The 25,871-nt window shown below is 42.8% G+C and overlaps 1 protein-coding gene across 8 annotated transcripts in view; it reads left to right on the forward strand.

The window, feature by feature from the left end:
- The window catches only part of KMT2C (lysine methyltransferase 2C), a 308,664-nt gene that overhangs the window by 84,006 nt on the left and 198,787 nt on the right, over positions 1–25,871 (forward strand). For all 8 annotated transcript variants that reach the window (XM_059729207.1, XM_059729206.1, XM_059729205.1 and 5 more), the window contains exons 3-5: positions 3,186–3,324; positions 20,789–20,995; positions 24,575–24,720. In XM_059729207.1, coding sequence (XP_059585190.1) covers positions 3,186–3,324; positions 20,789–20,995; positions 24,575–24,720 — 492 coding nt within the window. The remainder of the gene's footprint in view (positions 1–3,185; positions 3,325–20,788; positions 20,996–24,574; positions 24,721–25,871) is intronic.

Below are 25,871 nucleotides of genomic sequence, written 5' to 3' on the forward strand. Positions count from 1 at the left end.
GGCTGGAACAAATGATGAAGTTATTACCAAGGATCCTGAATTTCCCTGATTTAAAAAAAAAAAAAAATCACAAATTCTCAGATTAAAACCCCCAAATCCCTGATTAAAATGAAAGGCCACTATATATATAGTGGCAGGCTGGTAGGCTTCCAAACTGCTTTAAAATTGTAAATATATCAAGAAAACATTGGTGTCAACTAATAGCTATACATGTATAGGTATCAGTTGATACCAATGTTTTCTTGATATATTTCAAAATTTAAAGCAGGTTTGGAAGCCTACCAGTGCCTCAATCACTATAATAAAATAAATTCTAAATATCTGTACATTTTGGTATTTGATCCAGGCCCCTCACTCCTCACCCACAGCCCTGCTGGTGCCTGTAACTCCCCCTCCATGACCCTGCTGGTGCCTTTTGCTCGCCTCCCTAGCCCTGCCGGAGGGGGCCCCTGCTGCCAGGGCTATGGGGCTGGGGACCTGGGTCTGCAGCCCCCTGCAGCAGTGCCTGAGCCCCAGCTGCCACCCACGGGAGGCAGCAGCTGCTGCAGTCAAATGGGCTGCCTGCCTGACAGCCCTTCTCCCGTTCCCCCTACCCCCTTGCAGGCTGGTACTCTGCCAGCCTGCAAAGAACTTGTTGTAAAAGTGTAAAAATCTGCAGGTTTTTCCGTTAAAATGAAAAATCCGCATTTTCCTTGGGTAAAGGGGGAAATCTGCAGTTTTCTCCATTTTCCCCATGTGAAATGGAAAACCCAGATTCCTGGTTATTGCACACTTTTGTAGAGTAATTTTGTGGCTTATTCCTTGTTTTATCATGCTATTAATTGATTGAACATGTGGCTAGGTGACAACTTAAGGTGCGATTTAATTGGTCTTAAGTGTAATATGTGACAGGGCCAAATACTCCTTAACTCAACTCAGAATAGCTCTACTGTGAATTTGGCTGTTAGTCTCATACAGAAGCTCTTCATAAATGTGGTTAGTTACAAGTCAAATAATAGCTTACCTGGAACGTATTTGTTCATGACGCAAGGAAGACTTACGATTTCCTATCTCAGGCTGACAACTGAAGTGTAGGATATGCTTTCTTAAAGTTGCAGTTTTATGTTGTCATTTTTTTCTCTTTGTACTTCTTAATAGTTTATTTAAAAAAAACTCAACATTTGTGGTGACTTTCTTCAAAGCCCTTACCAGTCATACCAAAGGTTCTGCTACTCCCTTTTTCTCCATCCAAATAATGTATCTTCTATAACAGTTTACTTTGCTGTGTTTTGAAAATGTCATTTAACCTGGAACTTGTTTTGACCTTTATTTATTTTTTAATCCTTTAAAAGTGAATTTCTGTTCTTTGCTTAAGTACTCTAAATCCATCACTGATTTACCTTCACTGGATTTGATTTTGCAGCAGCTAATTGCATAGATCTCTTGCTGCTTCAAGTTAGCATTTTGCATGTTAGCTACAGGATCTTCCTATTGTTAGCATCAAGATAATGGGATTCAGTGCATCAGATTTTTTTTTTTTCTAATCTGATTAATTTTTTCCCCTTACATTTTCTAGTCAAACCAAAACTATAAGTAGTGAAAGCTAGAGAATAACCTTAAAAAACATGAATGTCTGAAAGTACTGTTGAGTTAGAGAAACTTGCCCCAAAAGTCTTGGTATAACTATCAAGAGAATTACATTTAACTCCTTAAGTATTTCCTTATTCCCAGTTCATTTTTATATGATACATTTATATGTCTACACATGATTATTACTGGAGCAGGTAGCAATCTCCATACTTAGGTTCTCTATCATTTTCCTTTTATAAAGGATCTAGCAGCCTCCTCTTTGGGAAGCTGTTTTACCTGTACAGATTGCAACTGGCCTTCTGTAGTCAGTAGAAGAAATCTTCAGTATATGGAAGTGTCTTTTCTTTGTCCCATGAAATTCCATTTATATTTTACTGAGAGAGGGGGAACTAAAACTTATTTTCCAATTTGTGAAAGTGAGGCCCCAAACCTGAACTCGGTATCCCTTCCTTCCATTTTGGGAAAGGATTGAGTAAAACTGCCTGTGCCACAGTGTGAAAGTCATTAGGTTCAAGACTAGCTGATGATTCTTAGCGATGATTTTGTGTTTCCATATAATACTATTTATTTTACATTTTTCTTTAAATATTAATTTTAAAAGCTCCTAGGAGAGTGCATGTGTGTGCATGCACACACACGGACACAAAGAGCATAAGTGATCAAGCTTTTTAAAGATGATTTAGGTCACAAAATCAGGAACTTGGGAAATGCCAAAATGTACTACCCTTGCACCATCATTCAGCCTGCTTGTTCAGATTCAGACTTCAACTGCATGATTGCATACAGGTTTTCCACAGGATCTGTGACTCATGCAGTGCAGGAGTTGGAAGTATAGTACAAGTAGGCAGAATTAAAGTTACACAGACAATGTTATTTCCTAACTTAAGAGTGCTTAACTTTGTGTTTTGTACACATACGCATGTATTCATCTGGCAGTCCTTCTCTTGCTTAGGTGAAGCAGATTTTTTTTCCTTGCACAAACTGCTTATATATAAACATGCAATTATAAGAAGTTTGTCAGTTAATTTGTTAATTAAGCCCTTTTTGATATGTAAGTTAATGAGAAAGTCATGGGATTCCACGATGTCATTTGAAGTTGCTGACTGCACTTCAAGTAGCCCAGCGGTTCTCAAACTCAAGTCCCCCCTATATTTAGACTGGAGGCAGTCCTCAGAAATGCGAGCTGTGAGGTTTCACTTGTTTCTCAACTACAGAAACAATAATAGAACTGCTCTTCTGTTGTAAAGAATTCCACCCGTACTAGGTCGGACTCATTTTGTACTCTGGTTTCGTATTTGAAACCTCTGGATTTATCTTGTGAATCATGCGTAGATGTTTCTACATGCAACAGCGCTAATATTGCACAGTGCTCTGAGAAGTATGCAGCTCACAGCTCGCCAGGGTGGTGTAGCAGCCTGGTTGAGAATGACCAAGGTCGACATTAAGCTAGATTTTGAAGAGTAGTGGTCCTCAGTCTGCGCTTTCTGTCCAGTCGAGTTAACCTGACCAATCTATTTAGCAACAAAGCAGATTTGTAGAGGGGATTTTTTTTTTAACCATTTTTTTTTATAGCCACAGAAATCAAGCGTTACACAAATTTCTTTCTTGTCAAACAGAAGTCAAAGAACAATCTGCAGAGGAGGATGCCCAAACCGAAGTGGACGGGAACAAGCAGCTAACACCAGTTCTTCAGCGCTCAGTATCTGAGGAGTCTGCAAGCTCCACTGCCTCCGTTGGCGTTGAAGCCAAAACCAGGTTAGTGAGCCAGTCGGATGCTGAGTCAGTGGTGGGGGCAGGGCTGGGAGTTGAGTAATGCTGCGGAGAATGCCGGGAGTACAGGCTTGGGACAGAGCTGGTGCTTTGAAGCATTAGCAGCAGCCTGTGTTGGCAGCTGCTATATTTGAGACTGATGGCTTAATTAGTGTACAGGGGGAGTGGGGGTGGAAAAGCCTGTTTCTTGAGTATTGTCCTCAGTGATCAGGCTACACAGGAAAACTTCAGTATTACAAAGTATTAACTGTTTAAATTAAAGATTTGGAAGCTTGAGTGCAATTGGATACAGCGTAATTACTAGTACAGTTATTTTATTAAGGAAAAGGTTTGTAATAGCAGTAATGTAACATAAGAATTACTTTGGTTCAGATGACATTTTGAGTGTTTTGGAATAATCGACGTTTAAAACCCAGCCCTCCTAGTTTTCATAAATTCTATCTTATACATTATGATCCTTATGTTGAGGCTCGGTAATGTGCAGATAAATAATAGCTGTATTGACTTCCCCCCCCTTGCACTTTGGGTATATGCAAGTCACAAGGCTCAATGGAAGCAGCAATTCTATGACCCAGGGAAAAAGTCGACATATATTGTGGGCAGGCACCATGGAAAGGATTTCCCACAACTTCAGTAGAAACCTTTTTTGTATCCATGTTTTCAACACAGCTACTCCTCCAACAGTGGGGCTCTTTCTAGTGCAGAAGTTGTCAGTTTGGGGAGGTTTTAAAATGTGAATATGTGATTCTAATAGATCTGATAAAATAATTCACATCGTCACCGCCACCTAATTCAGGTTTGAACCTGCATTGTAACCATCTGCATCACGTACCTTTTATTTGTTCGCAAGCTTCTGTAAGAAGGGAAATTATCCACAGGAACCACACTAACAGTATTAAAAACCTAAAACTTTTATGTGCGCATGTAGACACAAACACACTATTTTTGATGGAGTTCTGTTATGTTATCATTAAACTGACAACCAAATAGACATTTGAGGGGGTTTTTATGTCAGGAGTTTAAAAAGGTAGGATGGTGTGTAAATCTTTAGAGACGTTTAAAAAAAACCCTCAGTTTTGAAGCTGTTTTTTCTGAGATACAAAGCTACTGATGATGGCTCGTTAGGCGAACATTGCAGTTCTGCTTCCCAGGGCAAGGCTGTATCTGGACGGAGCAGTCATACCTCCTGAAGTTTAGAAATGTTTGTATTTTAGGGAAACCATGGAAAAAGGTTTTGCAGCCAGCAAAGCTGAAATTAAGAGCATGAAAAGGTAGCAAAGGTTATGGTGAAAGAATGTGAATGCACTGGCATTGTTCCGCAGGTCTTGCTCGCAGTAGTGCTGTGAGAGTAAATGGGACATCTTGGATAAAGGGTTTGTGCAGGATTTTTTATTTTTAGGTGAAGTTAAGGTTGAAGTTGCAAGGAAGGAATAGTGTAAAGGACCTACAAGTGAAACGTTTTACTGAAATGAATTACTTACATTTTGTTAGATGTTCATTAGGAAGGAAGTTACAGTATAACTCAAGTGCATCAAAACTGGAACAGGCAGATATCAGTAATTAAGAAACCAATATTGCTTCTGTGCAACTGGCATTCAGAACTTTATTTTTTGTACTTCTCCCTGATCCCTGTCAAGTCTGAGGCTGCGTGACAGACCTAAGAGTGACAACTGGGACCGGAGCCAAATTTGTAGCTCTGAGCTACATAGCACAGCGTATATGTGCATGCTAGTCCAAGAAAGAGTTGGCTATTAAAAGGAGTGGTAACAGCATTTGGATTAGACCTCAAAGTAGAGTGCTGTAGATATCAGGATAAATAGTATTAGACATGAAGCAGGCTGAAAAAGAGGAGTCTGTTCAGAATCAAGTAATGGATTATTGACCACTTGCAGGGAGAGGCAGTAATATCAAGAAGAGAGAGTCATCAGTCATGGCAATGTCATCAGTTCTCGCAGCATTTCTGAGTGTCAGGATTTTGGAGCATTCTTCCTTGTTGTTTTCAGGATCTTCTGAAAGCCTCCTGTCAGCCCAGGATTTCTGGCTGAGCTGGAACTGATAAGTCCCTTCCAGAGGAGCCTGCTCCCTTGCTCTTTTCTGTTCGCAGCTCAAGGAAGTAGCATCCCAATGGGCTGGCAAGCTGCCAGGAGCTGGCCAGCTGCAGAAACCACTTCTGTTTACTTTCTTCATTTCCCATTGTCCCAACTCCAAGCATTCAGCAGTCAACAGGGCAGCTTAAATTCTTAATTTTAAAGATGATTTAATCTTACAATATTAAAAAAAATAATATTGGGGGTTGTACGTTTCAAAGGGATGTTTTCAAAATTCCATTTGTGGAAAAAAGTGCATCCCATCTGTTTAAAGTGTCAGATTTTTTAAAAGAAACATTCTGTTTTTTTGCTTTGCTTTTGAACAGGCAGCATGGTAATACTCTACAAGGCAAAAGAAACTGCAGAAGGTAGAACAGGTTCCATTTAGACGGTGCTTTAGTATTTTCTAAAACCAAGGTGCACGCGTGGATAGGGACAGTAAGGTGCCTGATGAAAAGTAACAATTTTGCTCCTTCCGTTAATTTTTTTTTTTTTTTTTGGTCTTCAAAGGTGGGGCATTGCAATGTTCCTCGTAGCACTTAGTGGAGAAAGAAATTAAATGAAGAAATTATAGTGTGGTATAGAGATTGGATAATCCTGACAGAATAATCTTCTGCAGTGATTGGCAAAAGAAGATGAAGAGTGAACTGTGCTTAGTATTACACACAAAACTCTGTTAAAAGAAAGTTATTAAGGTTGCAAAGTTAAGCACTCAGTTTAGGAAATGCAAGATTAGGGCTTCCTGTGCAACCCAGATTACTCTCTTTTTTTTATACATGCAGTATTTAATCGCAAGATCATGCACTGCCTTTTCCACAAGAGCTCTTCTTCCTAAACGGGGTAGATTTGTTATGGGGATGAATTAGAAAATTGGGGTGCTTTTGACTTGAATTTAATCTCTTAGACCCAGTTCTGTTAGAAGTATTTGGATACCTAACTCACTTTGAAGCCATGTGCTTCAGTTTTTCCCCATCTGCCCTTACAGAGACATTATGAAGCTAAATTTAATATCTGTAAAGTATTCAGATACTAGAGATGAGCTGCATAGGAAAAGCCCACAAGGCTTTAGAGAAGGGTTTCAATAGTATACAGTAAATGAAGCCAAGGGCCATGCATTGAACAATGAGATGAGAACAAGTATTTGAATAGTGACTCGCTAATAGAGTAATGAACATTTTGTGCACTAAATGAAGCAGATGTCCTGTGGGGGAAAAATAGTATATGGACATTGAACGTTAAAGACTATATATGTACGTGCACATGGGAACTCAATTAAGGTTACTAAATCTAGCATTTCCTAAACTGAGTGCTTGACATTTGTAATTTTAATGTTCTTGTAACTTGTGTGTTTTTTGTGTGTAAAAAAACAAACAACAAAGTGAAATAATGTCATCAAGTAGTACTTTTACCGACACCTGCATGTTTCAGCAGGGGCAGAACCTTTACAGCCGCTGCGCAGCCCTCTGCCATTTGAGCCGAGTAACTGTCAGCAGTAGTAGGTTGGCATCTTCTTTGCAAGCTAAAAGTACAGGGGAATCAGATGCTCATTTTGCCAGTGAGGTTCCTAGATAATTGCTGACACCAGAAAGATGAATCTTAAGCTCCATTTTAGGCTCAGTTTATTTTTGCCAAAGTATAGCTATTCCACCTCTTGCACAACATAAGCTAAGGCAGTAGACATGGGGTGGGCAATTATTTTAGGCGTAGGGCTGCTTTCTGAGTTTTAGCAAGCCATCGAGGGCCGCGTGACTGGCAGCCAGGGGCAGATAAATATTAATTTCTAAATTTTGTAGGGGCCCTGCAGGCCAGATACAATGGCTTGGTGGACCGCATTTTGCCCACCCTTGCAATAGACCCTCTCTGATCGGCGTAGTTGCGTCCACACCAGAGGTTTTCCTTTCATAGCAGTGTCAGTGAGAGACTGTGATCTTTGTACCTTTCTAGTTGCCATAGTTAAACAGATAGAACTTAATAGTGGTCATTGTGTCACCTTTCTGTCTTCCCCAAACTACCCATCACATCGCTTCCTTCTGTAGTCGGCATGAACGCCAGGTTAGGCTTAGTGAAAGGACTAGAAAGTCGGGCTCTCCCTGTTCTCATTTTCAGTGCCCGGCCACGTCCTCATTTGAAGTAGCCAAGGACTGAATTTGCAAAAAATCCTTCTGAATCCCTGTGCCCCCAGGGCAGGTGCATGGTCAGTCATTTTGGGCGTACAGACTGCTGGCAGACATGAGGAAAAAAAGACGCTTTGCTGGAAGAAGCACCATGTTAGTTCAACCTGGTTCATGCAACATCTGTATAGATCGGGTGCTTCAGCAGAGCTGTTCGGTGCTTTTATCTAATAGCTGATTCAATTAGCTATTAGATAAAAGTGCCAAAAAAGCCCTGCTAAAGTGCCCAGTCTACACATACATTGGGCAAGCTGGGGACAACTAACGCAGTGCCTCTTCATGCTTTGCACTTGGCGCAGGGGCACACTGAGTTTAAAGTAAAGCACTGTTTTGGGGAGATTTTTTACACCTGTAAGCAGCCATGGAGCCTGGCCATGTGTCGGAGGGGAGAGAGGCTGCAGCTTGTGAGGATGGAGTCCCAGGAGGAGTTCACTCTTCAGCTCTAGCAACTCTTTACTTCAGCATTTGCGAACTCTTACTTGGTTGTCAGAGTTCACAACTTGGATGAATTTGGGTTGGTTTTTCACAGCAGTAAAAGACGCGTCCCTGACACTGGGACCAACCACAGTAAAATGTCAAGTCCCTTCTCCAAAACACAAAAGCATTTCAAAGAAATGTTTATGTAAAATGATCATAGGGACCAATATGTTGTTTTACTTGGCCTCATTCTCTACAATGGCTGAACCTGTTGTGGCTGAAATTTAGTGGGGGAAGAGGGCAAAGGAGAAACTCAGCCTGAGGCAGTTTTGCATGTTATGAACAATGCTTGTGTAAAATTTTGGCCCTAATAATTAACTTGGCAAAGTTGTAAACAGTTGCAAGTCGGGTTGTGTAATGGGATGCATCAGGCAACCTAGGCAGTGCTACTGGTCCTGGCTCTCATATGCAGATACTACATTTTTTAGTGTCATTTTAATTTCATCTGCCTAGAGACTGAATTTAATTTACACATGTGATCCCCGCTGAGCACAAGAAATCTGAGCTGTTAAACCTCTTTAGAAATAGGCCTGAGACTATTACATTTGCTATCTATGGGTTAAATCAAGTATTCACAAAGTTCTGTGAAATCTTCCTGGATTTACCCAGCGTTGTTTCTCTGTGGATTTTTGCTGGAGGCTACGAATCTCTTCAGTCAGAGCTTGAAGAATGACTATAGATAGCCTTGAGATAATTTTTCCACTTCAGATCTACTGACAGTTTCTTGAAATTCATTTTATGTAAAATCCGTGTTATGGTACTTGATGCACTCAGTATCTCCCGGTTTTCATCCTACAACTCTTTTCAAACAGCTGCAACTCGACTTTAAACATTTACCTTGAGCTGAAGGCTGAGACATGACTACTCTGAATAAGAGGATATTTTTTTATAAATGATTTTTTTTTGTCTTACAAATGTCAGTAAATTGTTTATTTGTGTGTTTTGTTGTTTTTAATGTGAAAAGTACTGTTAGGTTGATTGTGTGCATGCAGAACTCCAACTGTGCTCATTTGAAAAAATTGGAAAGCAATTAGTGTGTAATATGGTTTAATTGCTTTGTGTGGTTTGAAGGTAAAAAAAATTATCACCAGTGCAGCTTTTAACTTTGAATCGTGGCTATTCCCCGTATCTAACGTTACCAATAACAAGTATAAGGAACTTTATTATGATTTTTTTCAACAAACTCGCTAAAAAGATATTTACATGATAGGTGCCACCGTTGCAGACTGTCAGAAATTCCTGATTGAGTTGCTCTACTCCTTCATTTTTCTATGAGAGAGAAGAGGTATTTTTTCATTTGTAATAGTTATGTTTAGAAATGGTTTTAAAAATGTGGTTGGTATTTCAGAAATACATTCTTTGTTTTCTGTTGATCTTTGTTAAACCACTCGTTGCTGTTTTTGTATCTAGCCTACCCTTAGTTACCCCTGCCTTCAGAGAGCAGGTTTATTAACTTGTAAATTCAGTGTTTTGTGCAACTTTTAATAACATTTCTTCACGGGCTGCTTCAGTCTGAATTCCAGTAATGGGGAAACATGGGAGAAAGTTGCCAATCACAGGAGCTCTGAGCTTCAATACCAAAATGAATAGGTCATCTGTGGGTTGTACACTCTTCCCCCAGTATTTTCCTAAAAGTTCTAGTCCCTTTATGCTTCAAGTGAAGATCTCTCTTGTATTAAAATTTGCAATGAAATACATATAGCTGGCATTGGGGGGGGGGTTTCCCCTGGGAAATCTTTTTTCAAATAGAATGCAACCTGCTCGCTTCGATTTGGCCTCTCATGGGCAGCATTTCCTTTAGGGCAGTGGCTCAACCTTTTTTGTACCAGGACCCATTTGTAAACATCAAAGGCCAGTCCCAACCCAGTGCCCTTTACTGCCAACTCTCCGTGCCCCAGTACCCTCCCCTCCCCCGGGTGCAGGGCAGGGGATGGGTGTGTGGAGTATGGGGGGCCCCAAGCAACCCCTCGCAGGCTGGCAGAGCGCCACAGTTTCCCACATTTTTTCCCCTTTTAAAGGAGAATCCTTTTTTAAAGTTTGTTCATGACCCTTTCATCTATTCTTGCAACCCACTTTTGGGTCACACCCCATGGGTTAAGAAATGCCGCCTTAGGGGTGCATCTTCCCTGGAGGAAAAGAGATTGATCTGGACTCATAACTAATAGAGTATAAAGTGCTAGTGAATGAATGACACTTTTCCACTTTAACACAACAGGTTAAGTAATAGGCTGTGAGGGAAATTATGGTGCCTTGATCAGTCATTTTGGGTTAAAACTACAAGCTACTTTCTGTTCACTAGGGTTTTTTACTCTGTAGTAACTGATAAAGTGAAGGCTGCATGTTTTTCTTTTCCTTGGTGAAGACGAAGCCTTACCCTAAAGTCTGCTTTTATGCATTAGGAAGTAGATTAAAATGACACATTATAAAAACAAAATAACAGAAGTTTTACTAGAAGTGTTCTGAAGTCTAATGTTTTCATTCTGCATGTATAGGCATGTGTATAACATGGGTTTCAAGAGTAGTTGACATTTATCTGCTAAAATTATTTGCTCTGACGATGCTGTGAAAAGATTTGGTTTTTTTTCCCCCAAAACATAAAATTAGCCCTTCTTCCTCCATACAGAGTTACTTTTAATAATCAAATTGCTCTAAAACTTTCATACACAGTTCATACTTAAAAGACCATATGTTATATTGAATGCTGTGCTGTGGCTAAGCTTCTTCCACTGAACAGAAAGAGGCATTTCGTATTTCTGCAACTGTCCTGTGTTGCAGGTGGCTGTGTGGGCATGCTAGAAGGGAGGGACAGGCTACAACTAGATCTGGACAGTTTACAGGGGTGGGTGGATGAGAACAGGATGGGTTTCAATACTGACAAGTGCAGGGTGCTGCACCTGGGGAGGAAGAACCAGCAGCATACCTACAGGCTGGGGAACTCCCTTCTCGTCAGTGCAGAGGCAGAAAAGGATCTTGGAGTCACTATTGAGTCCAAGTTGAACATGGGCTGCCAGTGTGAGGACATGGTCAGTTAGGCTAACTGCACCTTGTCGTGCATCCGCAGATGCATCACGAGCAGGTCTAGGGAGGTGATCCTCCCCCTCTATGCGACATTGCTCAGGCCACAGTTGGAGCATTGCGTCCAGTTCTGGGCGCCGCACTTCAGGAGGGATGTGGACAGCATCGAGAGGGTCCAGAGGAGGGCCACTCATATGGTCAGGGGGCAGCAGGGCAGGCCCTACGAGGAGAGGCTGCGGGACCTGAACCTGTTCAGCCTCCACAAGAGAAGGCTGAGAGGGGATCTGGTGGTCATCTACAAACTTACAAGGGGGACCAGCGGGGAACGGGAGAGTCCCTATTCCCCCGAGCACTACCAAGTGTAACTAGGAATAATGGCCACAAGTTGATTGAGGGTAGGCTCAGACTAGACATCAGGAGCCGCTACTTCACAGTCAGGGCGGCTAGGATCTGGAACCAACTTCCAAGGGAAGTGGTGCTCGCTTCTACCCTGGGGGTCTTCAAAAGGAGGCTGGATAATCACCTAGCCAGGGTTGTTTGACCACAGCATCCTTTCCTGCTCGTGGCAGGGGGTCGGACTTGTTGATCTGCTCAGGTCCTTTCCAATCCTACCAGCTATGAAACTGTGGGATCACACACATCACTAAGAGCCCCCGGAGCTCTTAGTGATGTGTATGGAATCTCCTCCTGGCTGCATCTAGTTTATGGGGTGCAACCTTTCTCCTCGTTTGCCTTGCAGCTCTTTTGCAGTCAGGGAGAGCCCAGTGGTAGCACAGGTGCAGGGGCCTGGTGGAAATTCGGAGCAGCAGCATGCAAGAATCAGAGGTAGTGTACTCAACCTGGTGTTTTAATGGCCAGAGGACTCCCAGCACCAGGAGCCTTGGCAGGGTTTGATGGAAGGGACCCATGATAGTGGTGCAGGGCTCCTGTTGCATGGATTCCAGCTCCAAATCCCCAGAATTTCTCTTATCTCCCTGTATCCCTCAAGCAGAGAGAGAGGGCTTTGGGACTGGAGTGCCCAGCAGTAGCAGGAGGCCCCAGGAGCAGGATCCAGTGTCTGCATTGGCTGCCCACCCTCCTCTTCCTCCTTCCCTCCCTCGTGGTATGAGGAAAAAGGAGCACTTCGGGATTCTGCAGGACCTAGGAGTCTCTTGTCCCCATGTACACATAGCAAAAAGTAAAATGGTTTAAACAAAGCCTCATTTAAAGAGGCATTCTTTTGGAGCATTTCATCCTCTTTTGGAATATATTTCCAAGTCAGGTAAGTATGTCCAGCTGGCCGTTGCAACACTTCAGTTGTTGCCACTGTCTACACCCAGAAATGCAGCTAAACATCTCCAGCCTTAACCCTGCTTCATCCCTGGTCAGAGCTAGAAGAGCAGCTTCCCCACACCCCCATTTGAATCTGCTCCAAGTATACATTGGTCCTTGCTCTTGGTGGTCCATTTTGCATGAAGATGCACCTCTCTTTCTATTGCTGCTTGCTACAGCTCACCTTCACTGATGGGAAGAGCAACCAGCAACATTGCAGGCTTCCTAACACAGTGAGGGGCAGCAGGAGTATATATGATGAGATGAGAGAATGGTCTTCTGTGAGATTAAATGCATCATGTAAACAGCACATTGACACAGTCATTCTTCTCATCTGCTTATCATAGGGCAGTCCTGGCTGAAACAGTGGCTCATGCCAGTTCCAGAAGTAACAACAGAGCTGGTCTATACTATAACTTTTGTCTTGTCTTGAGTTTCAGAAGCATTGACCATAAGTGTATTTGATGTTTTGGGTGGGTAGAAGGCCCTGATGGTCAGGTTTAACTCCACTAACAAAGTTAATAAAGAAAATAAATTATATCCTTAATTCTTTCGTTGCTCTCTTGTTGCAGCCGAATAGTGTACAGTCACTTGCCTAGTAATGCATGTGTTAAAATTACATGAACTGAACAGGCAAATCAGTACTGTCTGATGAGTCCTGATGAATGTGTCACTGGTTTACTAAAGAAAGTAATTTCCCATATACACGTTCTCACCCTGAGCTTTGATTGGAGACGTCTTTCTGTGAAGCTCTGGTTTTCCTCTTGGCCCTTTTCTGAGTGGATAAAGGACAAGGCACATTTCCTGCACCTCAGTTTCCCTTCCGCCACAAAGTCCTATATCACATTGACTCTGAGGAAGGAGGTTGGGCTTAAATGTGCATGTGAAAATACATCTTGATATCATCATACTGGTGAACAAGTTAAGATGCTGTGACTTGGATGACTACACAGTCCGGTGGGTGGCGAATTGGCTGGAGGGTCGCACCCAGGGAGTCGTGGTGGATGGGTCGGTTGCGACCTGGAAGGGTGTGGGCAGTGGGGTCCTGCAGGGCTCGGTCCTTGGACCGATACTCTTTAATGTCTTCATCAGTGACTTGGACGAGGGAGTGAAGTGTACTCTGTCCAAGTTTGCAGATGACACAAAGCTATGGGGAGATGTGGACACGCCGGAGGGCAGGGAACAGCTGCAAGCAGACCTGGACAGGTTGGACAAGTGGGCAGAAAACAACAGGATGCAGTTCAACAAGGAGAAATGCGAAGTGCTGCACCTAGGGAGGAAAAATGTCCAGCACACCTACAGCCTAGGGAATGACCTGCTGGGTGGCACGGAAGTGGAAAGGGATCTTGGAGTCCTAGTGGACTCCAAGATGAACATGAGTCGGCAGTGTGACGAAGCCATCAGAAAAGCTAATGGCACTTTATGGTGCATCAGCAGATGCATGACGAATAGGTCCAAGGAGGTGATACTTCCCCTCTATAGGGCGCTGGTCAGACCGCAGTTGGAGTACTGTGTGCAATTCTGGGTGCCGCACTTCAAGAGAGATGCGGATAACCTGGAGAGGGTCCAGAGAAGGGCCACTCGTATGGTTAAGGGGCTGCAGACCAAGCCCTACAAGGAGGGACTAGAGAAACTGGACCTTTTCAGCCTCCGCAAGAGAAGGTTGAGAGGCGACCTTGTGGCTGCCTATAAGTTCATCACGGGGGCACAGAAGGGAATTGGTGAGTATTTATTCACCAAGGCGCCCCCGGGGGTTACAAGAAACAATGGCCACAAGCTAGCAGAGAGCAGATTTAGACTGGACATTAGGAAGAACTTCTTCACAGTTCGAGTGGCCAAGGTCTGGAACGGGCTCCCAAGGGAGGTGGTGCTCTCCCCTACCCTGGGGGTCTTCAAGAGGAGGTTAGATGAGTATCTAGCTGGGGTCATCTAGACCCAGCACTCTTTCCTGCTTATGCAGGGGGTCAGACTTGATGATCTATTGAGGTCCCTTCTGACCCTAACATCTATGAATCTTGAAGATCTTTAGTTACCGTCAAATGTCTTTGTTTGTTTTTACTTTCAAATAATTGCCTACATGCCCATTATCACTAATAGAAGACTTCAGAGCAGTGTCCACTGCTTTGTCTGTGCCTCTGAGTTTCCCAAGGCAGGGGTTGGCAATGTTTTACTTGTAGGGGCCTGAGCTTGCCACCTGGCTCCCTGATGTTGCAAATATCCATTTCCTCCTCCCCTCATCCCCAAGCTCATGCATCCAGAGGTAACCCTTGCTCCACGTACCAACCCCACTGCAGCAAGGGTAAGCACAGGCACGAGAGCGGGAGAGGGGGAGAGACAGGTCAGTGCAGCACAATGTCGCTCAGTCCTTGGTGCCTTCCTGGGCCAGATCCAACCTCCTTGCAAGTTAGATCTGATCCTGGGGCTGTAGGTTTCCAATCCCTGCCCTAAGGCAAATGGCAGTTGTAGCACAACTGTGCCGAGCATGGCATTTGCTCTAGAGGCTTCCATAGTGGCATAATGGTTTGTCAATACAGGACTGGAGCTCCAGGTAGCTGCCTTGCAGATGGCACATGTAGGAATGTTATGCAGGGATGCTATGCAAGTGGCCTGGGCTCCGGTGCAATGTCCTTATATTATCCCTGGCAAATCCATGTGAGGGGTCTCACAGCATGGCTTTATATTGCCCAAGGTCCAGTTTGACAGCCTCTGGGCTGATATTGCTGTACTGTTATACATCTCAACTACAACCAACCAGGGAGGTTTTCAGAATTACTTCCTTGACAAATGAGCTAATGCCCTTTCCACATCTTCTTAACACAGCGAAGCCTCTGCCTATAAGGAAGAAGGCTTCAGTTTTGGGAAGGGGTGTGGGATGAATGCTCTCAGTTACTTTATCTGGTTAGAAGGTATTGACAGGGAGGACGCAGCATTAGGGTTTGGATCTGACCATGTTTTTTGCCCATGCAGATGCTACCAGAAAAAAAGAGTTTTTTTTCTGTAAAAGTACACAAAAGAGCATGTTGCAATAGATTAAAACCATGTTCTCATTAAGAATGTGATGACCAAATTCTAGTCCCATTGGGAGGTTGGGAATTAGGAGGACAAGGTTCTTTGCTGCAGGTGTTATTGAGCTGAGGATGTTTCATGGTAGAGGGTGCATATTTAAGTTTGGTCTCCTATTATGGTTTCTCAACATGTCCTTGGCTGAGGATCAGGCATATATCTTATTGCTGTTGACAAAAAATAGAAAAAAGTCTGTCTGTCTGTCCCTTCAAACACCAGAATGCAGTTATTGTACTGTGCTTGTCTACCTTGACACCCTTCTTCCTTTTCATCCATCTCACACACACAAAAGAGGAGATAGGCATAGTTAAAAAGTTGCAGTGAAGAACACTATATAAAATAACACTTTATTATTCCCTCCTAAGTAGCAGTGAGCCATCTCTGGATTTGAAGTAGTGCATAAGAGAATGAAACCTGGCTTAGTACAGTTGAGAAGATAAATGATGAATTTTTATCCATTTTAATGATGCCTGGAACAGCATAAAGAAAGTTGGAAGTATAATGGTAGTTAGCTAGTTCTTTCATTTCAACACATTTTATAAAGCAGTCATTGTCCCCATTTTTAATAGTCTATTCTGAAAACATTTGACATTTGACAACAAATTAAGAATTTGATCTTGTAAATTGTTGAATGTCCTCAGCTTCTGTTGTCATTAGCGTGAACTGAGAGCTCTTCAAACTCCCCAGGATCAGACTCTCTATTTCTATGTGAGAAAAGACTGGGTTTCTTTAATACTTTTTTGTGTATATCATCTGCTAGTTGAAGAAGTTAGTCTTTACTTGTACAACAGGCCGTAAAATATTTACCTGATCTTTTCTAAACGAAAGGTTTGGGCCCACATTCATAGATTCATAGATGTAAGGGTTGGAAGGGACCTCAACAGATCATCGAGTCCAACCCCCTGCATAGGCAGGAAAGAGTGCTGGGTCTAGATGACCCCAGCTAGATGCATATCCAACCTCCTCTTGAAGACCCCCAGGGTAGGGGAGAGCACCACCTCCCTTGGGAGCCCGTTCGACCTTGGCCACTCTAACCGTGAAGAAGTTCTTCCTAATGTCCAGTCTAAATCTGCTCTCTGCTAGCTTGTGGCCATTATTTCTTGTAACCCCCAGGGGCGCTTTGGTGAATAAATACTCACCAATTCCCTTCTGTGCCCCCGTGATGAACTTACAGGCAGCCACAAGGTCGCCTCTCAAACTTCTCTTGCGGAGGTTGAAGAGGTCCAGTTTCTCTAGTCTCTCCTCATAGGGCTTGGTCTTCAGGCCCTTCACCATATGAGTGGCCCTTCTCTGGACCCTCTCCAGGTTATCCGCATCCCTCTTGAAGCGCGGTGCCCAGAATTGCACACAGTACTCCAACTGCGGTCTGACCAGCGCCCGATAGAGGGGAAGTATCACCTCCTTGGACCTATTCGTCATGCATCTGCTGATGCACCATAAAGTGCCATTGGCCTTTCTGATGGCTTCGTCACACTGCCGGCTCATGTTCATCTTGGAGTCCACTAGGACTCCAAGATCCCTTTCCACCTCTGTGCCACCCAGCAGGTCATTCCCTAGGCTGTAGGTGTGCTGGACATTTTTCCTCCCCAGGTGCAGCACTTTGTATTTTTCCTTGTTGAACTGCATCCTGTTGTTTTCTGCCCACTTGTCCAACCTGTCCAGGTCTGCTTGCAGCTGTTCCCTGCCCTCCGGCGTGTCCACTTCTCCCCATAGCTTTGTGTCATCTGCAAACTTGGACAGAGTACATTTCACTCCCTCGTCCAAGTCGCTGATGAAGACATTGAAGAGTATCGGTCCAAGGACCGAGCCCTGCGGGACCCCACTGCCCACACCCTTCCAGGTCAAAACCGACCCATCCACCACGACTCTCTGGGTGTGACCTAAATGTCTACTAAATGTCTAGCGCCGCTAGGATCCAGTCATCCCAGAAGTATGTGTGTAGCTTAGGAGAGCGGTCCTCTTCCACCCTGGCAGCCACGTGGTTCTTCTCCGTCCTGGCACTTGGACAGCCTTGTGCTCCTCCAGGCAGATCCTGTTGCACCCTGCGCAGCGGTAGGGATCTCCCATTCTGGCAGTGGGAAATCTTATGACTTGGCAGGCAGATTGTGTCCAGCTTAGGGGAGTGCAGAGCCCTCCAATGGACAGCCATAGCTGACTCCAACGTGGGACTTGGCTCCAGCCTAATTCTCACGGTTACGGATTCTGCTTTATTGGGTTTGGGCTCCTTAACAGGGAGACATCAACCTGAAACTGTGTCTTGAGCCTACGTGGTTTTGGTGGTTGTGCTCTTTTGTCTTTCCCTTAGTAGCCTGTTGAATTGATTTACACAGGACATGGGAAACGTCAGCTCCAAGGGATTTGCACTCCCATCTCCCAATTCTCCAGGCAGTGCTTTTCTCAGGAGTGTCGTATTGTTTGGCCCTGCAGGCTGACCCTAGCCTATGGAGTTTCCCTTAGGCTGGGCTGTCTGTGAGTTGCAGCAGCAGCATTAATTTCCGCAACTTCTGGAGCCACTTTCAGTGCAGCTCTGCAACTCGAGTTAATATTGCTGCCATTTGTTCCCACTTTTCCCCAGATGCCAATTTTTAGTCACCAGGGGCTACTAAAAACCATGATTTTGGTGGCAAATAATAGGATGGGGAGGGGGAAGGGAAGGTGAGTGACATTAACTCACTGGGATCCAGAGCTGCCATGAAACATTTCTCTGGCAGCTGTAGGGATTAACACTGGCAGCCACGGAAAAGAGCTTCGTGGGCCGAAAACAGTCCATGGAGGTGGGTGATCCAGAAGCCGGGCAGGCTGGATCCAGCCCATGGGCTGAATGTTTGACACCCTTCCCCAACTGAACATCCAAGAGTGAATGGAGAAAGAGTAGTGAGCCAGTGGACACTGTCCTGGGAGGGAAGGAGAGAGGCCTGGGTCCTGACCACTACTTCCCGTGCTACCTTGTATTTATATGCGTAAACCTATAATCACTAAAATGTGAACATCCATGTATTTCCTGTTCTGTCTCATTAAGCTCAATGTTACATCATGGAAGAGTTCTATATTCACCTATACTCAGTACACTTCTCTCTCATTCCTTTGGATTTTTTCATTTAATCAAAACTTTTTGTCTCTGGATATGCTCTCTTCAAGATTTCTAGAGCAAACCCTTTGCCTGTTAGTGATGAGCAGTCTCTGCAGTGGGTTTCACTTTGCAAATAGAGGTCAGCACCTGTCCTGTGCCAAGAAGGATGGGTTGCTGGGGAAGGGTATGTATGGGGCATCAGGGTAGAGTTTTATTTTGAGTGCCGAGGGGAACAAACTATTACATTAGATAAGGTCATATAGCCCCCAAGTTTGGTCTGCCGTCTTGGAAGTGTGCTGACTCTGATACCAGTGGCAGCATGTTATTTGCTTTTGGACACATATTAAGATGTGAACCAGAAAACAGTGTCTCTCTGATGGTCTGTGCTCCTGAGATGTCCATTCTTTTGCTGGATGAAAAATTAAGAGACCTGTAAGAGGCCTTCAGTCCTATTCCATTTCTTACCTTCTCCAAGTGTTTCTTTTGTAAGGGCCAGATTTTGGGCTGTCTCTGAGTACATTAGGGCAAAGCTAAGTTGTTTTATTGAATTGTCAAAGTCCGCTATTCTGGGCTGCAGCTTGTCCCTTTTTAATCCCTCTTTCTTCTTTCTGCTGTTGCTGCGTTTGCCTGACCTTGACAAACAGTGCAGGAAACCTGTTATTTTTTCCAACTCGCAGTGAACACTGCACTGTAATTTGGCCTCTAGGGAGTTTTTTATTTTCAACTTACAAATCCCAGAGTCCAAATACACCACCTTGGAAATGTGCTAAATTCTATTGATATGGGATTCTTTCCAAACCAGACCTCCACCCCAGTGCCAGGTTCCTTTAGGCATGTTTTGGGGGTCATAGGGACACTATAAGAAGAAAACAAAATTGCTCACTTATGCATATAAATATGTTAAATGATTTTCCCTTTAAAGGGTTTTTATGCAAATCACAAAAGTTCACATTTTAAATTTGTGGATATGTTTATTTGAGAAGTACTGTGCAATAGCCTCCATATGATGTGACACAAGGAGTGCTGTCAGAGCTGACAGGGTGCTACGCGTATAAAATAAAATGGCAAATGGTACAAGGATATCTGGATAGGTCATGGTACTGTATTTGGAAGTCTTCTTGTAAGGTGGGGCTGCTGAGTATCTTAGCATGTGTGGGATGGGTCAGTGGCTGGGGATATATAGATATATTCAGGGTGTTAGTGTGTACAGTCAGTGGTGTATATTTCCCATTATTTTTAAAGCATGCATCTAGGTTTGATCATTTGTTTTTATAAAAAATATATACATGCATACATTTGTATACCAATATGCCTTTAATTTATCTCCTATATACTGTTTACTGGAACCTGCATGCGAATGATTCACACGCACTGCACGCGTATGTGGTCAGTCATGTTAGTTTTCCAGTACTCAGTATTTCCTTTATGCCAGACTTGGGATCTTAATGTGGTAGCTTCTCCATTTTCCATCAGCAATTTTGTAGTCTTTTGGACACAGTAGAATAGGTGAGGCTTTTTGATAGGTTAGGGCATGTGTGTCCAGCTCGGCCAGATGAGAGGCGTGGAGCCAGTTCACGAGCTGGATCAGACCCGCATATGTACCCTGCCAGCCAGAGCCAGTGCAAAGGGTCAGTCCATTGGGCCACACATGTGGCATGCAGTGTGCAGAGCTGGTCTGGCACGTGCTGTGCGGTGTTGGAGCCGGTGCAAGTGCTGCATGCACCGCATGGAGCCAGTCCAGGGCACATGGGGCTGGTCCATTGTGGGTGCTGCATGCAGCATGCCCCCTGGACCAGCCCTGTGCACTGCATGTAGCATGTGCCAGACTGGCTCCATGCCCTGGACCGGGGCCAGCGTGTACTGTATGTGACATGCAGGGATGGTCTGAGCACCATGGGCCAGATCATGGGGCTCCGCAGGCTGGATCCAGCCCACAGGCTGCATCTTTGACACCCCTAGACTGCGAAGTTTTGAGCCTAGAAAAAACATCGGAAGTCCGCACTTTTATCAGATTCTTTCTGTTAACAAAAACAAAAAGAAAAATAATGCTTTATCATTTTAAACAATGGGAAGTTATATTGAATGTTGAACGATGATTTTATTTGATGGTACATTGTAAAATGGTTATTTTACTTTTTACCCTATTTAGTGTTTTGTGTGATTGAGTCAAATAGATATGCAGCCCTACAGTTGATAAACTAGCCTCTCATGCTGTTTTCTAAAAAAAAAAATAAAAAATCTTCTCTTTTTCTCAGTGAACAGCTCTGCGCCTTTTGTTACTGTGGTGAACGAAGCTCGTTAGGACAAGGAGACTTAAAACAATTCAGTCCAACACCAGGGTTCATCATCCCATGGAAGAACTGGCCTTTAAATAAGAGTGAAGCCAACGAAAGCACCGATGGAGCTTGTGAGAGACCTCCAAGGCAAAACTCAGTGCCTCGCAAGCAAAGAGGACAGAAGAGGTAAGCCTGTTTCCTTCTACAAATACAAATGTATGCTATTTATTAAAGTAAGCCATTTATTTTAAAAATTGTATTTTATGGAGACCAAGAAGCATGTTTTTGCAAGTCCTGATAGGTAAATAAATTGAAAACAAATCATTTTAAAACCATTTGACCCTCAATAATTTTCATCTGTTTGAAACAAAAGTAAGCCATGCAGAAAAGCAGCTATCTGCATCCTGGTTTTAAGGGGTTTTTTTTCCCCTCTGTTAATGAGGATATAGATTTTAGTGAACAAAAAAGGTACCCTTCTTACTTAAATACAAGTGTTCTTAAACCATGTAAATAGATGGACAGAACGCAAGTCTGGAAGGAGAGCCACCCAATACATTGATTTCTAAACCACTGTGTATACATTAGAGGGACCAACAACTTCAGTGTATCTTCTTATCTTTCTTCTCTGTAAAAATTAACTCTTACTACTGGGAAATGTCACATGCTATGTGACTAAAGGAGTCTGCTAGTCAAAACTCTGTTTACCGTTCATGTAGGCTAACATCCTGTTTCTCATTCTTGAAGTGCAGTAGTGTCCTAGGTCCCTTTTGCCATACAAGCACTTTTAATAACTAATTAGATGCATGGAGACGCTTATGCATGGCACCTACTGAAACTTTATTTAATATACCTACCAAAAGGAAATTTAAACTATATCTAACTTGGAATGCAGCTTTTCCTCATTTAGTTGCACAATGCAGTAGATTATATATTTGGATTTTGTAATTCTGGATTTTTTTTCTGTTACCATGGTTAGATGTAGTTTCGTTTCAGAGCTGCCTCGCTAATATGTGGATTGTGTTGTGCTGGCTGATTAGTAGAGGTTTTTGTAGCCTATGGGAAAGTGCAAAATTAATTTAGCTTGGAACAACTAACCAGCTCCGTCCCTCGAGGGTGATGATGTAATCATCCCCAAGTGCAGTGCTGGCAATCAGCCAAGTTTAAGTACTAAAGCATTGTTGTGTTGGAGCTTTCTGATTGGTTGCGGGCGCTGGACTGCTGCCAATACAATGAAGAAGTGAAGTAGGAAATGAAACAATAACAAAGAGGCAGCCTTTTAAAAGGATTTAAGGTGGAACGTTTTAAGGCATTCTGGATTGCCAAGGCATGCGTAGATTTGCATCCATGCTACTTTTATGTCGAATATTTAGCCAGATTAAATCTATTTAGTTGTTATACTAATTTCAGCTTGGAAACCCTGTATTAAAACATGAATGTTCAATCTCCTATATAAAGATAAGTGAGCTGAAAAACGACAGTGTTTTTATCTCTTTGATAGAAGTGAATTTAAACACACATGTTAAGAAGGAGGTCAGCTTTCCACATTGCAGAATTTGATATGAATTTTAATTTTGGGGGGGAACTTTTTTGTCGGGTTTGAAGGCACTTGTAGGGCTATAATCCTCGTGGGAATAGTTTTGGCATGGTTTCTGTTTTTGCCAATGCTTTGCTCTTTTCCATCTGAGGAAGGACATTTTGTGCCTGAAAGCTTGCCTGACATCTCTCTCAATTATACAATTAGTTGAATGAAAAATATCACCAAAAAACCTTGCTTCTCGTATTCCCTGGACCATCCCAGCACTCCAGCTCCACAACAGTGTTTTCTCAGGCGCACAGTTTACATCTGCAGGATCATGTCAATACGAGTGTAAAAAGGTGTAATGCACAAAGGCACTGGTGGGTAGAGAAGGTTTTTCTCTGGTTTAGTGTAAATTTACTATTTGGGCAAAAATTACAACATAATTTTTGTCCTTTTATATTTCTGTGGCATGTGATTTTTAATAAGGATCAGTAAAAAGTAGATGGCATGGCGAATGCTTTTCTTTTCAAGGGGAAATGACAGTGTAAATTTTAAAATAAACTATAAATTGATCTGGCTTGAAAGTACACATATTTATACCTTGGGATTTATTTTTTCCTTTTTGGATTTCTTTATGGCTTACATTTTTCTTCAGGATTTTATTCAAATTATATGTCTTTACTGTATTTTGGACACTTGCTTGATGTGAGGAGCGTTTAATTTAAAGCTTTAATGTAAGGAAACTATTTTATTGATAGTAGATGCTAGATTTGAGGGCATCTTTTATTTCTAGCACTGGATTTTGATTTATCATGATATGAAGTGGGTGATTTTCAGGTGTAATTTCAGGTTTAAAACTTCCCACACTTCTTTGGCCTCTGTGGAAAGGTCTTAACCATCATTTTTTATGCAATTTCAGCTTTTATTTAGCCTTTCTGAACATTTAGTATTTCTGAATGTAACCTTCTAAGTGAAGCAAATGTAAAATGATATACTTTTGTTTTCTGGAGTCTACAGATTAGCTTCATTACATGCTGTTGCTCATTACTTCAACAAGTAGATCAGTTTTCTATGAGTAGCACCAAAATGATCACGACTGTTTTTATGCTCCTGCAAATTTGAGAACCTTTTGAGCAGCAAAAGACCTACAAACTGGAATGAGTCATGGAAGGAAACCCAGTAAAAAGTTGAGAATACCCAGAAACAAATCCCAGCACTCTCTTCCATGACCGTCCCCGAGGTAGCAGACTTCTTGCCAACACTTAAAGCAATTCCAGGAAGAAATGTTGTGCGTTTGGGATGGAGCCCAGTTGCTTTCCTTGGGCCAATGAATCTTATGTTTGTTGGATAATTGTTAGGTCAGGGTAAAGTCAGAAAGATGGTATTCTCTGTACTGGCCTAGTTTGTCATGAGCTTGTTTGCTTGTGGCTTTTTTTTATTTAATAGGTGCTGTTCATTAATTCATTTCTCATGTTTCATCCTGATACAAAGACTGCTCTATTATTTTACTGGTTTTCTTTCTTCTTTTTTTCCTTTGTACTTAATTTGATTTTTTTGAAAAGTAGGACAAATGCATCTTCTGCAATCTACCTTTTCCATTCTCTGCCCTTGTTTCTCTTCCCCCATACAAGCTAGTTGTGTGCAATCACCGCATCTTACCTCTGGCTGGTAGGGCAGATTCTCCTCTGAGAATACTGTCAGTGCTATACCATAGACCAGCTGTCAGGGTTGTGAAGAGGAAGCCATAAGAAAGCTGCAGCTGGCACCCTCCACTTAAAGCACCACCTCCCTCTCTCCATTCCAGGCTTTTCCACTTCCCAAGAGACATGGCCCTCTTTCATGTGGATCTGTACTGTCTGGTCTTGCCTCGCGACCCGCTGCTGTCAGTGGACCAGTAGATATTTTTTTTAAATGCACTTAAAAGATGAGAAGTTATCCGTGCCCTGAAGAAATGAAAAGGAAGGCTGAACAAAGAAAGATTTAACACAATCTTTTTTCTGGTGAATATAATTTTTAACTAAAAGTGTTGTTCTTCATTCTTTTGGATTGGCATAAATACTGTGTCAAAGTGCAAGGAGCTTAGATTTTTCCTTTTTTGATGTACATTTTATCACAATTGGAAAACCTCAAGCAATTTGCCCCCTTGTGTTTAGGCCATCTGAAAAATACAAAGCTAATTCAATAATTAACATAGACTGTGTTAATAGAGATTTATCTAACCATAATTTTCCTCCTCCTTGCTACAGAGAGAGATCTCGACAGAGCATACCATCATGTACAAATGTAAGCACCCAAACTCCTTCTGAGGATCAGGTTGTCAAATTCTGGGATGAACTCAGTTTAGTTGGCTTACCAGATGACATTGATGTCCAAGCCTTATTTGAGCCAACAGGTAAGGAGATGCTTTCAGCTATTAATGTAATGTGTTAATATATATAGTGTTCTTAGCAAACTCTTATTCAGTTATTCTTCAATTTAATGCAGTGATTTCATCTTTGGGGGAAGTCGGGAAGAAAGAAGAAGAAAGTAGAGAGATTTCATTATTTTTGCTTAACACTTAAAGCACAAAACTGTAAAGCCTTACTCTGTCATGTAGCTCCATGAAGCTACTTACACAGTAACAACTACTCCGTGAAGAAGGATTTGCAGGATGGATCGTCATTGTGACGGCTATAAACACTGTGTTTACTTAAGTCTAAGATGACTCTGTCTCCTTCCCCCCATAACTAGATTCTGTGTTTGGAAAATGTATATGGAAGGGCATTTGTGCCCAAAAGCTTACAAAGAACAATTTTTCCAACTATTTAGTTGCTCTAATAAAAGATAGCGCATCTACCCAAAGAACCTTGTCTGCCTGTGGAAAATGTATACGTTTTGCTATAATTTTCCAGGTATAGAATCTAATTACTGGAGGGTTGCCTTGAATTTGTGTCGCCCCGCTCAAAGGTCCCTCCTCCACTGCTATAACTGGGCTGAGGAGAGGCAGGGCCCCCTTGCCCTCTGCCCCGCCTGTCTGCCTGCAGCCTGCCTGTCACCTGTACCCCTCCCACCCATAGTCTCTTCTTCGTCCTACTCCCGTGCCCCACAGGCTAGGGACAGAAATTTACACACAATCAGTATAAGTGATTGGGAACTTGCTCAAATCTGTAACACAACAGAAGTTCAGTGCACATAAACTACTTTCAAAATGGCCAAAACTGGATTAAGATAAACCTGGATAGATGCAGCATCAGACTTGATTGATTTAGATTAAATTGGCTTATTGAGCTTCTGTACCAGGTCCCTTCCAGATTAAAATGATCTGTTCCACCCAGGCAGGGTGCTCTAGCACCCCCCCCCACCCCCCCCAAGCTTCTGGCTGCATTTCCAATTTCAAAAATGAATGTGTGTTCACTTGCTTATCGGTTCAATCTACGCAGCTTCAACTAGGATCGAATTAACACACAAGCCACCTAGGCAGATGAGTGAAAAAGGGCCCAGGGAGTTTGACTAGGGCCCACTAAAGGGTCAATTTGGCCCTGGCTTCAACTAACCTGTAGAGAT

Source organism: Alligator mississippiensis, chromosome 5 (genome assembly GCF_030867095.1).
Source record: "Alligator mississippiensis isolate rAllMis1 chromosome 5, rAllMis1, whole genome shotgun sequence".
In the NCBI taxonomy this organism is placed as follows: domain Eukaryota; kingdom Metazoa; phylum Chordata; order Crocodylia; family Alligatoridae; genus Alligator; species Alligator mississippiensis.